The sequence below is a fragment of the Fundulus heteroclitus genome, unplaced genomic scaffold (assembly GCF_011125445.2).
Source record: "Fundulus heteroclitus isolate FHET01 unplaced genomic scaffold, MU-UCD_Fhet_4.1 scaffold_358, whole genome shotgun sequence".
NCBI classification, from domain to species: Eukaryota; Metazoa; Chordata; class Actinopteri; order Cyprinodontiformes; family Fundulidae; genus Fundulus; species Fundulus heteroclitus.
This window is the reverse complement of record NW_023396768.1, coordinates 54,465-68,243: the sequence shown is the minus strand read 5'-3', so window position 1 is coordinate 68,243 and position 13,779 is coordinate 54,465. Positions and strand designations below refer to the sequence as shown.

General features: G+C 41.0%; 1 protein-coding gene across 1 annotated transcript in view; it reads left to right on the top strand.

Moving 5' to 3' along the window:
- The first annotated feature begins 1,369 nt into the window (after positions 1-1,369).
- Positions 1,370-13,779, top strand: part of smad6b (SMAD family member 6b) — a 30,792-nt gene continuing 18,382 nt past the window's right edge. Inside the window, exons 1-3 of the mRNA XM_012864932.3 lie at positions 1,370-2,886; positions 7,506-7,562; positions 10,277-10,354. Coding sequence (XP_012720386.2) covers positions 2,085-2,886; positions 7,506-7,562; positions 10,277-10,354 — 937 coding nt within the window. The 5' untranslated portion in view covers positions 1,370-2,084. The remainder of the gene's footprint in view (positions 2,887-7,505; positions 7,563-10,276; positions 10,355-13,779) is intronic.

Genomic DNA, 13,779 nt, shown 5'->3' with positions numbered 1-13,779 from the left:
TTTATTTATTTTTTTAATCTTTTGAACGCTATAATGAAAATAAAGCATTGTCACCCTTGTTCATTGCCGGTTTGTTTGTTTGTCTTTACTTTGTGTACTGTTAGCCGGAGTGGCCAAAAAGAAATTTCACCACGGTATCACGCGGCGGCGATAAAGAATCTTTGAATCTTTCTGAACTCTCCAGCAGCAGAGATGTTGTCTCTGGAGTGACGAAAACTGCCTGCCTGTCTGTCTGGCAATCCAACGGACTAGTCTGGGTTTGGCAGCTGCCAGGAAACCCAGACTTGCGTGACTGCATTTTGTGAAGTTCAATGTTTTGCATAGAGAGTTTTGTGTGGGGTTGCTTTTTGAGAAGTTCGGCTTGGTCATCAATATGCAGCGAAATAAACTGTTAATGCGTCAGGATACCTTGAAATATGATTCAATTATCTTATTGTTTGGGGTGGCCCATTCCTGGTCCAACATGACTGCGTGTCAATGAACAAAGCAAGGTGTGTAAAGACATGGATGAGTACACGTGGTTTGGAAAAATTAACTGCATAGAGTTCGGAATAAGAGCAGAAACTGCTAACCAGACCTTGTCGTCCAACATCAGTGTCTAACCTTATAAATACCCTTCTGGAAGACTGGTCAAAAATTCTCATAAACAGACTCCTAAACCTGGGGGAAAGCCCTCCAAGATGGGTTTTTATCTGCAGATGGGCTAACATCACATTTAGAATGGCATGTCACAGGAGTTTATATTATGTGTGAAGGCAGATGAGTGAATGCTTTTGGTAATGTAGTGAATAACAATGCCACAGATACAGTTTGTTGTATATTGTCCAAATGGGTCTAAATGCTGAATGCATTGACTGTTAAAATATGAGATAATCTTTATTTAAATTATAATCAGAGAGATTTATCAGGGGTATTTAACAATTCAATACGAAAATAAACGAACTAAATAAACAAATTGTTTATTTACTGACTGTTAGTCACCAGAAAATAAAGGGGGAAAGAAAATGTATTGAGTGATATATAGCCTATCAAAGTGCGTCAACTTTCTCTTTTTCCTCATTTCATGACAGATAAAAAAAACCAAAAGCAGCAGAAATGGAAATAAGTTTCAGTAACTTTAACTTAAAAAAAGGGGAGAGGTGAGTGTTTCGCCTTTAAGAGTTAAGAAACTTGAAACCTTGTTTGCGCAACAATCAGTGCGGCTCATAGCCGCCAAAGTGTCTAGACTAGCACATGATGGTAGTCAGCCAATGGCTCCACCGCTCTCCTCGGGGGCCCCGTGTGGATGTGTGTGTGTGTATGTGTGTGTGTGCGCGCATTTGTGTGTGCTTGAGTGAGGAAGACGGCGAGGGGGGGTTAACGGGGGGGAGAAAAGAAAAAGAGCGAGAAACGGAGAAAGAAAAGGATCCGGGCTGCAGTTTGGTTTAGATCTGAGCAGAGAGGCAGCAGAGCTGTTCAGCCGCAGATCGAGCCTCTTCGCCTCATAGTTTGAACCCGCATGGATGTTTTCTCTCAGACTGTCCTTATTTTTGCTTTGCTGGGATTTAACGAAGCAGAACAGCCCCAGAAGACGGCGAGGACTGTGGACTTGTGGTGCATTTCCCTGGGATTGTAGTCGCGCCGAAGTGGGCTAACCTCAACACTCTGCGTGCCGGTGTAGAAAGTCGATCCGAGCCTTTTAAAAAGTGTTTTGGGGCTGTGACTTTACGCCGTCTCTGGTCTGAAGGGTACATGCTTGGATTATGTTACTGATCGCGCTATGATGTTTCATTCGTTCATATCAAACACAGAAACTGTCCATTCCGCAGCGACCCGTCGCGCTTAATTGGCTATTTACCGTGAAAAACCAGCTAAGCGCATATGCATTTTAGACGTAACGCTGCGGTGCATTTGTTGCATGGTTTTCTTGCTCTAGATGCAACCAAACAGCCGTCAGTCTAATGTTGCGGTTCTGCCACCGATGCTCTCCGGTTGGCTGTGCATGCGACTGCACGGCATTTCAGTGTCATTGATGTTTTGCAGAGACAGGAGTAGTATATCCGTTCAAGAATAAAGCCTCCCCTTCTCGATATTCAAGTTGTCGTATGTTCAGGACGAAACGCTCAGGTCTTGTGCGGCGACTCTGGAGAAGCCGTTTGATCCCAGATAAAGAAGGGGAGGATGGGAATGGCAGAACTAGCGAGGGCGGCAGGGACGATCTTTTTGGCAACAACCCAGAGAAAATTCCCAAAACGGAGTTCAGACCGATGACCCTCGGCGGGTCTTTCTTCGGAGACGCGGGGAGCGTGCGCGCCGTGGAGAGCGGCGGCGGAGAAGGCGGAGGCTTCGGCGGCTCGGGGGTCGCGCCGGAGCAAGATGCGGGCGCGGTGTGCGTCCCGGACCAAGGGAGCCCCCGCTCAGCGCAGGACAGCGAGTGCAGGACGGTGACGTGCTGCTTGTTTAAAGAGCGGGACCACGCCGAGGCGGCTCAGGGCGCCAGGGATCCGGGGTCGTGCCACTTCATGCTGAGGAGCCTCGGACCCGGGGACGGCGGCAGCTCTCCCGAGGCGCAGGAGGCGATGCCGTGCTCCGTGCTGGAGCAGGAGCTGAAGGCGGCCACGTACTCCCTGCTGAAACGGCTACGGGAGAAGGCGCTGGATACCTTGCTGGAGGCGGTGGAGTCCAGGGGAGGGATGCCAAGCGACTGCGTTATGATTTCCAGGACAGAGCTCATCCTGGGCGGCCATGTGGCGTCCCCGCAGCTGCTGGTTTGCAAAGTGTACCGGTGGGCTGACCTGCAGCACACGGCCCAGCTCAAACCGCTCTGTGAGTGCAAGAGCTTCGGAGCGCAGGACAGTCCAACAGTATGCTGCAACCCCTATCACTACAGCCGGCTCTGTGGGCCAGGTAAGGACACCTCTCATCTTCACCCGCTGCTCTTACATTGCCACTGATTCTTTTTTTTACCACCGCTCACTAAACACCCAGAGCCGACCCGAGGCACAAGCGAAACAAGTGGAGCCCCAAAAACTATTCTCACACAGTACACACTAAAAATAAGCTCTGGGTCAGTTAGTGCCTTTGTCAGTTCGTGACACTATCCTGTTTCATACCTAAGGCGCAAATGAGGTTTTTTTTTGTCTCCTTGCGCTGAAGTTAAGTATTTTAATGGGTTATGGTGACCAGATAGTCATAAAATGGTAAAATGTCACATTTAATTGAGTTAAATGAGTAGGCTGTATTAATATCTAAAACAGTATTGCAACACTTTATTGTATATTATTCCCATTTATTTTGGCTCTGATCCTTCCTTTATGCCCAGTTAATTTCTATAAAGTATGGCAGAGACAGTTCCCACCTCCCTGTTTTATACATTTGCAGATAATGTCATGTTTTACCAGACTTTTTTTCCGATTAAATCGTGCCACGTACTGGAAGGTGTTTCATACTGACCATATGTCCAGGTCCTATAGCTTCTTACTTACATCGATTATTTTGTCTTCTCCTGTCCAATCCAGTTTATTTATAAAATACTTTTTAATCACACACATATGGATATAAACAGCGGTGAATGCCCCATTTTGAGAACACTGAAAATTAGTTTGTACAACTGACTAACTTATAGGTGTCAAAAGTTTTTCAGAAAAACCGAGCGAAAGTCCGTTTGCCTCCGATTTAAGCCTGTTTGCTGTTGCGATGGCCCAGAAAACTGACTAAATGTTACGTAAATGATAACGAGCCGCTAAAGACAGTCAAAGTGGATATGAGTAGCCACCATCTTGAATGCGGAAGTTGGGTATGGTCCTGTTGCTCCGGCTTTCCGACTCGCAATTCCAATTTCAGGGGGCATTCCAGCTGAAATGTCCTACTGGAACGAGCTATTATTTACTGGAGCCATAAAAAACTTGGAAGCATAGATGAGCTTTTAGGATGATTTTGATTTTTTTTTTTTTTTTTTTTTGTCATGGGACCCAAAACCTTGGGTGGCATCACTGTCAAAGTGGGTATGAAACGTCCCCCTGGAGGGTCTGAAGTGATGCATGGTTAGCACAAAACGTTCCACACAAAACTACTTTGTACCAGATTGAGTATGAAATGACCAGCGCCCTTCAAAACAACATATTTGCTGATCAAGAATCAGCAGGGGTGTGAAGAGATCCCGTGGCACAAGATCTGCTAAATTGTTACATTGGTTACCATCAAATTGTAGTCTGCCCCGCCCCATCCAGTTGCTGTCTCAGCATTACGTTCTCTGTCCACCATATTATATTGAGCCCTGGATATTATGCTTGACACCCTCAACCTATGTTATAATATACACTCTATTTTACTGCGGAAAAGTTCTTAAATTCCTCTGGTCTGTTGACAGAGTCGGGTTGATGAGGACTTCTGTCTGGCTGACAAAACTGGAACATTAGCATCAAGGAAGCCTTCATTACTTATAATTCGTTTATAAGCTAGAATTTTGGTTAGCTGGTACAAAAACAGAAACTAGGACAGAAATATAGACAAAAAACTAAAATCATCCATAGAATGGGGATTTTCTAGTTTTCCCTTAATATGCTCTAAACAGTGTTAATGAAGCCAACTACTGACAAGTCAGAAAATGTTTTCTCCATTTCATTAAAACCATCAAAACTAAGAGCTTCTACCATTTTCATTCTATAAACACATAAACAGCATGTACTCAAATGCGCTTTTTGAGCTTGGTAAAATTTTAAGGTAAGGATGTAAGGGATGTGTGCTTTAATGCACAGACATAATCTTGTAATTACTTTATTTTCTGTTAGATTTAAAACTTCTCCCTCTATCAGATTTCAGAAAGAAGCACTTTTGTCTTTTTCTGTGTATAATAGTCCTGAGGTAAAAATCGGAGTTGGAATATTCAGGGAAAACCTCAGACAAAACCACAAATCCGGAAAATCAGATTCATAATAATGTCATTTATAAGATGTACTGTATGCATCGTTATTTTGATTTTGACGCAAAGACTAACTCACACAAAAAATAGTATAAACACTTATTATATTTCATAGGAGTGTTCAAGTGATTATCGCACAGAATATTACACCTTCTCTTTGTGGAGTAATACAAGTATAAAAAGCTGACATTAAATGGATATTTGGTCTGGCTATCTGCTCTCTTAGAGCCTGTAATCAGCTGAGTAACAGACATGCCAGTCGTAGCAGGCCAACTGTCCTTTTAAACAGGATTACCTAAATAAGGGTGGCTACTCCTTTAGTTTCCACAAGATGACTGCCCATGTCTTTCTGCAAACTGAGACATTTCCAAACATCCCAACCTGTTCTGTAAGCGTGATAAACGTGGCAGAGCCACCTTTCAGGCTGCTGACTGACAGTGCACAGCCACAGGAGTAGGAGGAGCAGCATTGCATTACTTTATGATTCACACAGTTGGTTGAAGCACCTTCTCTGGAGTCTCATCAGAAACATTAGGAACTTAAAATCTCAATTTTTTTAACGTTGCTTTTTCTTGATACTGGCAACCAGCTGAGGCCTGTTAGTAAGCGTGAATTACACTGAGGCTTCAGTGTAACTGTTTTGGGCTATATTTCTGAAAGCGTATTATTGCATGTGTTCTGCTGTTTAGCCCCACTTGCAGATCTGAACCTGCTGCCCCACAGGTCACTTTCAGTTGGTGTGCTTGTGTGTGTGTGTGTGTGTGTGTGTTGTCAGCTCTCCGTGGCAGAGCCCCTCTGACCTATATTAAACAGATTAAATTTTGGCAGGGGCGGGTGTGTGATTTGGAAAACCTTAAACGCTGGGCCACTCAACCCCGGTGACCCGGTGACGAGGCCTGGTATCGTGCGTAGAGATGCGAGCATCAGTATTTCTGTCTCCTCACTGGCACATGGGGGTAGGGGTTGGAGGGAGGGAGGGGGGGGGGGATTTTCCATAACATCTACATTTATTAGAGCCAGCTGGCTATGACAAGCACTTTCAAAGTCACAGGGCCAACAATATAAAAAATTGCATTGGAGCAAAGTTGAGACTGACGCAGCTTCTGTGCTCTCGTCCTCCCATGTATTGTTTGTTGAAATTAAGATACGCATAACAAAAATGTCTTTTGATGAACTATAAATGGAAAGTAATTTCGAGGGGCATTTGATCTATCTGGTTTTGTAGAAGTGAAGCCATGCCGTGTGAGCTTCCTTTCCAATATAACAGCCAAGATGAATTGGAAGCAGAGTGAGCGAGGCGCATACCCCATATTGGGACTAAAGCTCGTAGTAGACATAGCTCACATGCGCTCATGCGTGGCCCAATAGAACTGGTATTTCTTTCACGCTATTCAAGAAGAGCCGCTTTGAGTTCAGGCTTAAATCACTGCTTTTGACATTGTTTGTAAGAAGAGGGTAGCTAGAAATTGTGGTACCAAATGCCATTAAGTCAGGGGAATACTTTCTGATTAGATTATTGTTTAATTATTTGTGAGACACGGAAACCTTTCCCTAAAATAGTTAGAACTGCAGTTCAATCCGCATTTACATTATGTCCGAACAAACTCCTAAAACGTAAGGCTTTTATGTAAGCTGTTGGTTTTAAACAGAACGTAATGTCAGGCAGAGAGCTTATTCAACTCAAAGTGGACCGAAAGTTTTTTCCCTTTTAAGTTGGCAGGCATTATACTTTTGGAATGAGATCAGTTTCAAGTTGCACTTTAAAAGCCCTTTTTGTCCTGAGGAGGTCCCCTCATGCTATTTAGGTGAAGGAGTGGTTATAATATACAGTTTGCATACTGTTGGCGCCAGACTGACTAGCTGTGTATCTGAGTGACTGAGTTCAGATCCTGGCAATTACTGCCGCCACTCTTAAAGGACCCACTGCTATTATGCTTTCCTCCTTCCCATTTTCCCTGTAGGCGAGGTCACAGCATGCTCACCAAGTTTTCTTTCCTTTGTGCTCTGACTTTTGTGCAAGCTGCTCTCTTCGTTTCTTCGCCTTTTATTAGATACGAGCAGGCTCTTTGGGCGGATTAAAAAGCAGAGATTTGCTTAATAAAGGAAATAAAATTTGTTTAATAAACTGCTAACTTCAAGTTATGGCCAGACAATGGTCTGTGTCAATTAAATGGTACATGATTAAACAACAGCAACAAAGGTTTTCTGTTGAGTTTATTAGCATTTTAACTAGCTTGTGAAATAAAATATTTGTTTTTATACTGTGCAGATGTAGCCTGGTGCCCTGAATTAGATACACTGTCTTATGTTTAGAAGCTATTGTTGCGGCTTAATTTATTTTTCTTTGCTCTTTTGAAAACTTCTAATTTAGTATTATTCAGTAACTACTGCTTTTTAAATACAAATTTTTTTCTATTCCTATTTCCGCTTTCCTCTTCCTCAAATAATGTCATACTGCAGGGTTTGTTTATTCCGAGACAAGCTTTATTTCTGACCTGAAATAGTTTATTAAAGTTGCGTACAGATATGAGTTTTTCAGAGGAACAAGCGTATCTTAAGTCGATATTTCTTATGAGGTTATTGACGTCACTGTTTTGTGTTGCAGAGTCACCTCCACCCCCATATTCAAGGCTTTCCCCTAATGAAGAACACAAGCCACTGGGTAAGAATTAAATACTTGAATGATTTTTTATTCTTTAGCTATTGAAGTTTTCAGTGTTTTCTTTGAGACGTGAGTTATTCAGTCTTGTCTTGATGTTAATCGTAATATTTGTTCCTGTCATTTATGACTAGCATAGTTTTTTTAAAAAAAAACTTATTTTATTTATTTATTAAAAAAATGTAAATTCAAAGTTCCTCTTTGCTCAAAAAAATGTATTACATTGATAGGGATGGACATAAATACTAAATATGGAAGAGCTATCCTTTTTGAAAATATTTAAAAAATTGCTATGAGATGGTATAACGATACATTTGGCTTAGGATATGATGCAATATACATTATTGGATTCACAAAGACAAGACAAAATTAGTTTTTACTGTTATTTTAGGGAAATCAAAACCCAATTTTTATTAACAGAGTGAAAGCTCATGATTTGCACAATGGTAAAAAAAAAAGTTTAAATAGTCAATTTAAGGAATTTTCGATTGTTTGTTTAGTTATAATGTGTTTCTACTGCTAACAAAGCAGAAAATACTAGATTTTTGTTATCACAAATTGAGTATTTAATAAATGTCAGAATTATTAATCCCTACCAAATATATAATTATCGCATTCAAGATTGACCAGAGTTCAGATTTTTACTTAGAGGTGGCATTACACTGTGAAATAACCCTTTAATGTAGCAAAAATAGGAAGCATTGTTAGTGGCTCAGTCACAGCTAGATTTTAAAGTGAAGATGCAAAACCACTACGTAGTTTCCTTTTTATTTGTAGACCAACCTCACTGGAGTTGTGAGTAGTGGGCGATTTTACTTTGTCTAGGTCCGACAGTCATGGGGAATAGCAAGTGGTCTGCATGGCCCCGTTCGTTTTAACGTATTGTAATTGCTACAAACATAATACGGCTCTATTAGATAATATATAATAAGATGCTATTTAAATGTAGATTTGAAAGAAAGAAATACCAATACAGTATCAACATTGTTATGGGCAGTTGAGACTAAACTGGAACTGTTTAGACCAATGATCCAACAGCATGTCTATTGTAAGACGGAATAATACCAAAAACCATGCAGAGAACAAACGCCAAAGAACGTAAACAGCCTAACTTGGGAACACTGTGATGGTGCTTTTTTTTTGCTGCCGCTGGGAAAGATAAACATACACAGCCGTCATGTAAAAAGTTGTGATGAAGACATTGTGTACCTTCCATCTAGATAATTCCAAGATTATTTCCAAATAAATCAAAGACAAGATTCTGTCCATGTTGGTCAAGCAAAATGGAATGTAAGGGAGCAGGAAGCGTTGTATGGTAGAAATAAGACAACATTTGTCAGGTGCCTATAAGACTCCATTGTATTTATTTGTTTGTTAAAAAATTATTTTATTTGATATGTCATACATAACTTATCTTTGTTAAACTTTTTTTATCTTTAAAGCTGCAGTAGGGAGTTCTGAGAAAACTGTGGACTTAGTCTGAAAATTTGCACAAGCACTCCTTACAGGTTCCTCCCTCTCTGCCACAGCCCTCCCTTCACAGCTCCTCCCCATCAGTGGAGCCTGCCATGCTGCTCCGATGTTTGTCCTTGTTTTATTTTGGGCTCAGCCTAATTCTTTTTTTTAGCTTTCTTTTTATCAGTGGTATTGTGTTTACCTGGCGTCGTTCTCTAAGCAGGTGCTACTTGAAAAATTGGCAGTTTTCCTGTAACATTTATTCCCCACCGTCAGTCCTAAGTTTTGAAGACGGTGCACGCTGTGCATGGGAGGAATCTGATTGGTTGTTTCCGACCGGGAGCGGCGTATTTCTGCAAATGGCAGTATGACCACTAGGAGGAGCCAGAGGAGCCTGATTTTCATTTCCATAAATTTCCTATCTCGTATTATACTGACAGGACATAGTGACATTTTTAACACATATGTAAACAATACATTTTTACGGAAGTTACCCTCTGCAACTTTACAAAGATCTGAGAAACACTCTAGAAGTCACTCAGATATGTTGGATTATATGTATTCTGACTTCTTAGTAACTTTAGTTGATTTCCTTTCATTTGCTTTCTTTGGAACAAAAGCAGACTGCACAGTGGAATAGTTGGTAGCACTGTTGACTTGCCGCAAAAAGTTTCCTGGGTTTGAACCCTGGCCTTGGATCGTTCTGCATGAAGTTTTCATATTTTCCGTGTGCATGCTTGGGTTCTCTCTGGGTACTCTGGCTTCCTCCCACAGTCCAAAAACATGACTGTTAGGTCGATTGGTCTCTCCAATTTCCCCATGTGTATGAGTGTGTGTGCATTGTTTTTTTGTCCTGTATGCCCTGTGATGGACTGGCGACCTGTCCAGTGCCTGCTGTAGATATGTGGGTATAGACAATAGCTGGATGGATGTCTTTCTGGTTAAAATATTTTAATAAGATTGGTTGCATTTCGGCATATTGTTCGGTTTGCATATTGTTTGCTTTTAAGAGTTACAAACATCTGTTTGGTTCAGGTTACGGTCATGATTTGAAAGAATATCAACACTAAATGGCTGCCAATGATTATACAAGGTTGTTGACTATGTGATGAACCCTAATGTGGTGTGTTTTTTTTTATTTGACCACAAAAAGCCCTACTGCATTGGGATGAAATTTGCACAGGTTGAAATCATTTTTACTGAGTGCTGAAGAGCCGTTATTTCAGTCCGCAGGGAGCTCATTTCTGCTTTATACCCTGCAGATCTCTCAGACTCCACATTGTCGTACACTGAAAGCGAGGCAGCCAGCTCAACAAACATCACACCGGGGGAGTTTTCAGGTGGGTTTGTTTTTAACACTTTCATTGACCTCCAAATAGGGACTGCCCAAAAATGTTTTTTACCCAATGGCAGTGATTAGTGAATACATAGAGGTTAACAACAAAGAGCGGCCAATCTGTACTAGAAGTAGTCATGAGTAACAAGTAATTTTTCAAAACAGGACCTCAATTGAGAACTTTAAATATTGGACAGAAGACATTTACAGTGCCTTGCACATAAAACCACAAACTTAAATGTGCAATACTTTCTTGGGCTTTTTTTGTGATAATGAGCAAAAGGATGAAAAAGACCTGTGGTTTTCAAAATTTTCTATAAATTCAAGTGTTGCTGTAAATGTATCCTGCTCCCCAATTCGGTTCTAGAATGAAATTTAATTGCAAGAACAGCTGGAAGTCTTTTGGGGTACGTTTCAATAAGCTTTAAACATCTAGAGATGGAAATCTTCGCCCAGTCCTCTTTGCTAAACAGATCAATCCTTATCAAATTGGATGAAGAGAACATTTTTGAACACCAGTTTTCAAGTTTTGCCATCGTCTCCTCAATCAGTTTCTGGTCTGGACTTTTACTGGAGTATTCTAACACATGAATATGCTTGGATCTAAACCATTCTATTGTAATCCTAGCGCTACGTTTATGGTTGGTTACCTGCTGAAAGGTAAACCTCAAACCTCGTCTTGAGTCTTTTTGAGCCTCTAACCGGTTTCCCCGCTGAGTAGAAGTTTTTTTTAGCCCCATCCATCTTTCCATCAACTTTAACATTAGTTTCTGGCCCTGCTGAGGCAAAGCATTCCCACAATTAGTTTGGAGAAACCTACACGGCTTTGTAGGTTTGCAGTTGTGCCATACTCTTTTTATTTTTATGGATTAATGATTTATGATTTTATGGTGTTTAATGAATAGAATACTGTGTTAAAACTGAACTCTGCTTTAAACTTACGACACTCATGACATTACTCCTCAGAGTTTCAGAGTAAAGGCCACACTCCACACTTTTTATACATCATTTTTTTCCCCCCTCACAATTATACATTGATGCTTTAGGTTGTAACACAGCAAAATGGGAAACAGTTCCCAGTTTTTGATGGTTAGGCACATTGAAGTCAAAGTAGGTTCTCAAAATTGTACTTTTTCTTGATACAGTCAGCTTCAGCTATATCTTTGTCTTCTTGACTGTGCACAAGCATGCGTATTGAGCTGTTAAAAATAGTGATTCTTGTAAAATCTGTTATCCACCTGTAGCTGCGTTGAAAGACGCTCTTGTTGATAATCAGTGCAGGTAGGATATGTGTGTTTTGTTCTTTCCCTACTACAACTACAATTAATGTGCCAGTTGAAATCATAATATCTTTATAAATCGTAGCTTTAACATTGTAGTAAGTAAATGATTGAGTAACGGTTTGATCACAGACTTTGAACACTCGGTTTTGGTCTTACTTATTGCTTAGAAATTGTTGACATAAGTGAAGCAAAAGTAAAGGGTGACAATTACAGTTCTTAAGTTTTCTGCAGTGTAATTTAACATTCTGGTTCGTTATGTGCATTGTTGCAGTAGTTTAATTTTTAAGTTGCACTTTATCACATTATGGGCCATTTAGAATAGTTGGAGCTTTAAAGAGAAAGGTTTCATTGTAAGCTGTGGAGGGGTTCAAAGGGGCGTATGCTTTGGTTTCAGCGCTGGCCTTCCTTTCTTCTGTTTTTCTTACAGAAATATTTGAGTGGGATCAAACTGTAATAAGATCCAAGATTGCTCTAAAACAGACACACACACACACACACACATAGCTTTCCCTATACATGTGGGCAGACTCACTTCCATGCATAGCTCTGTATAACCTGGCTGAGAGTGAGCAGCGGGGAGGGGGGGTTAGAAATGGAAGTCCTTCTGGGAATGTGACCACACCAAAAGAGAGGAGTGGAAACACTCCTGTCCACCTGATTGAAAATGAAACGCTCCCTTCTCCTAGAATACAGTAAGCATGCCTTTCGTTCGCTCATTCATGGAAGGGTCGTACCCAACATGCACAGTATCATGTGAACAGCCAGTTAGAGCCCATGTTTGGGACCCAGCTACGTCCAGTGTTTCCTGTTAAAGGGACTGTCACGGCTCAGGGGCCTGGTCACCCAGACATTGACATGGCTACCTTGCAGAGATGTATTCAGTCAGCAAAACACCCCCTCCTCCGCAGCACGCACAGGCTGTCACCACCTCAGCATGGCCCGGCGACACTCCCTGAGTCAACAAATGAGGGGCTTGTCAGAGCGCGCACCACAATTCCTCAGAGGCTCTGGTGAGGGAGGATCAAGACATGCAGGGCTTTGGTTTCTTCCAACTATACTGCTGTTTGCACAGGCCAGGTTAGATCACACTGCACTGACACACTCAGCTTCATGGGCTAGAGAAAGGGAATGACCACTTTGATGTTGCTTTTGATGTTCTTGTTTAGAATAGAAATAATATATGTATTTGTCATAAATCCAAAGCATTTTGTCAAAAAATGCAGATATTGTCATTAGTCAAATCACATTCTATCATAGAATCAAAATGTGTTCATGTAAAGCACAGACTGACAGGTCTGATGCATACTATGCCCTGCAAAAGTATTAACAATCCTTACCTCTTTGCAAACTTGCCAAGAGTTTATATAATAAAGCAACATAAAGTAACGCGTAATTGGGAAGTGGGAGAAAAATTTTTACAGGTTTGAATTTTCTTTATTTTACAATTTTTTTAAATTTGTTTTATTTTATTTTTTACAAATCTTAAGAATGTGTCCCCTATTTGCATTCAGTCCACTGTGTAAATTATTTCCCTACAATTCCAGCTGCAGGTCTTTTCCAGTGTGACCCTTAACAGCATTCCACATCCATCGATTGACATTTTTGTCTCATTGTTCTTTGCAAAATAGAGGCTCGGTCAACTTTAAAGGATAGTGTTTATTAAGAAAACCTTGCCACGGATTCTCAATAGATTTTAGGTCTGGACTTTGACTGGCCCATGCCTCTCCCCATTGAAGAAAAGCACCCCAACAGCATGATGCTGCCACCAGTATGTTTCATTGTGGGAATGGACTGCTCAGAGCGATGGGCAGTTTTACTTTTCTACATACTTTTGGATTTTGTATGTAGGTCAAAAAGATATGATAGAAATGTTTGTCCACAACTTTCTCTCACACTCAGGTATTTATTTTGATTTTTATTTGGAGATAAATGCATCCTTTTCCTTCTACTTTAGAAGTATCCAATACTTTGTGTTGATCTATCACATAAAACCCAAAGAAAACAGATTGATTTGTGTAATGCGACAACATGTTAAGTTTAGGGGGTATGAAAGAATTTGCGAAGGCACTGTGCATTGACATGCTGCTCCCATAAAGATGACTCCATGATTCAAAGCCAACTACAGCATGTTTCTTTGTGTAACCAC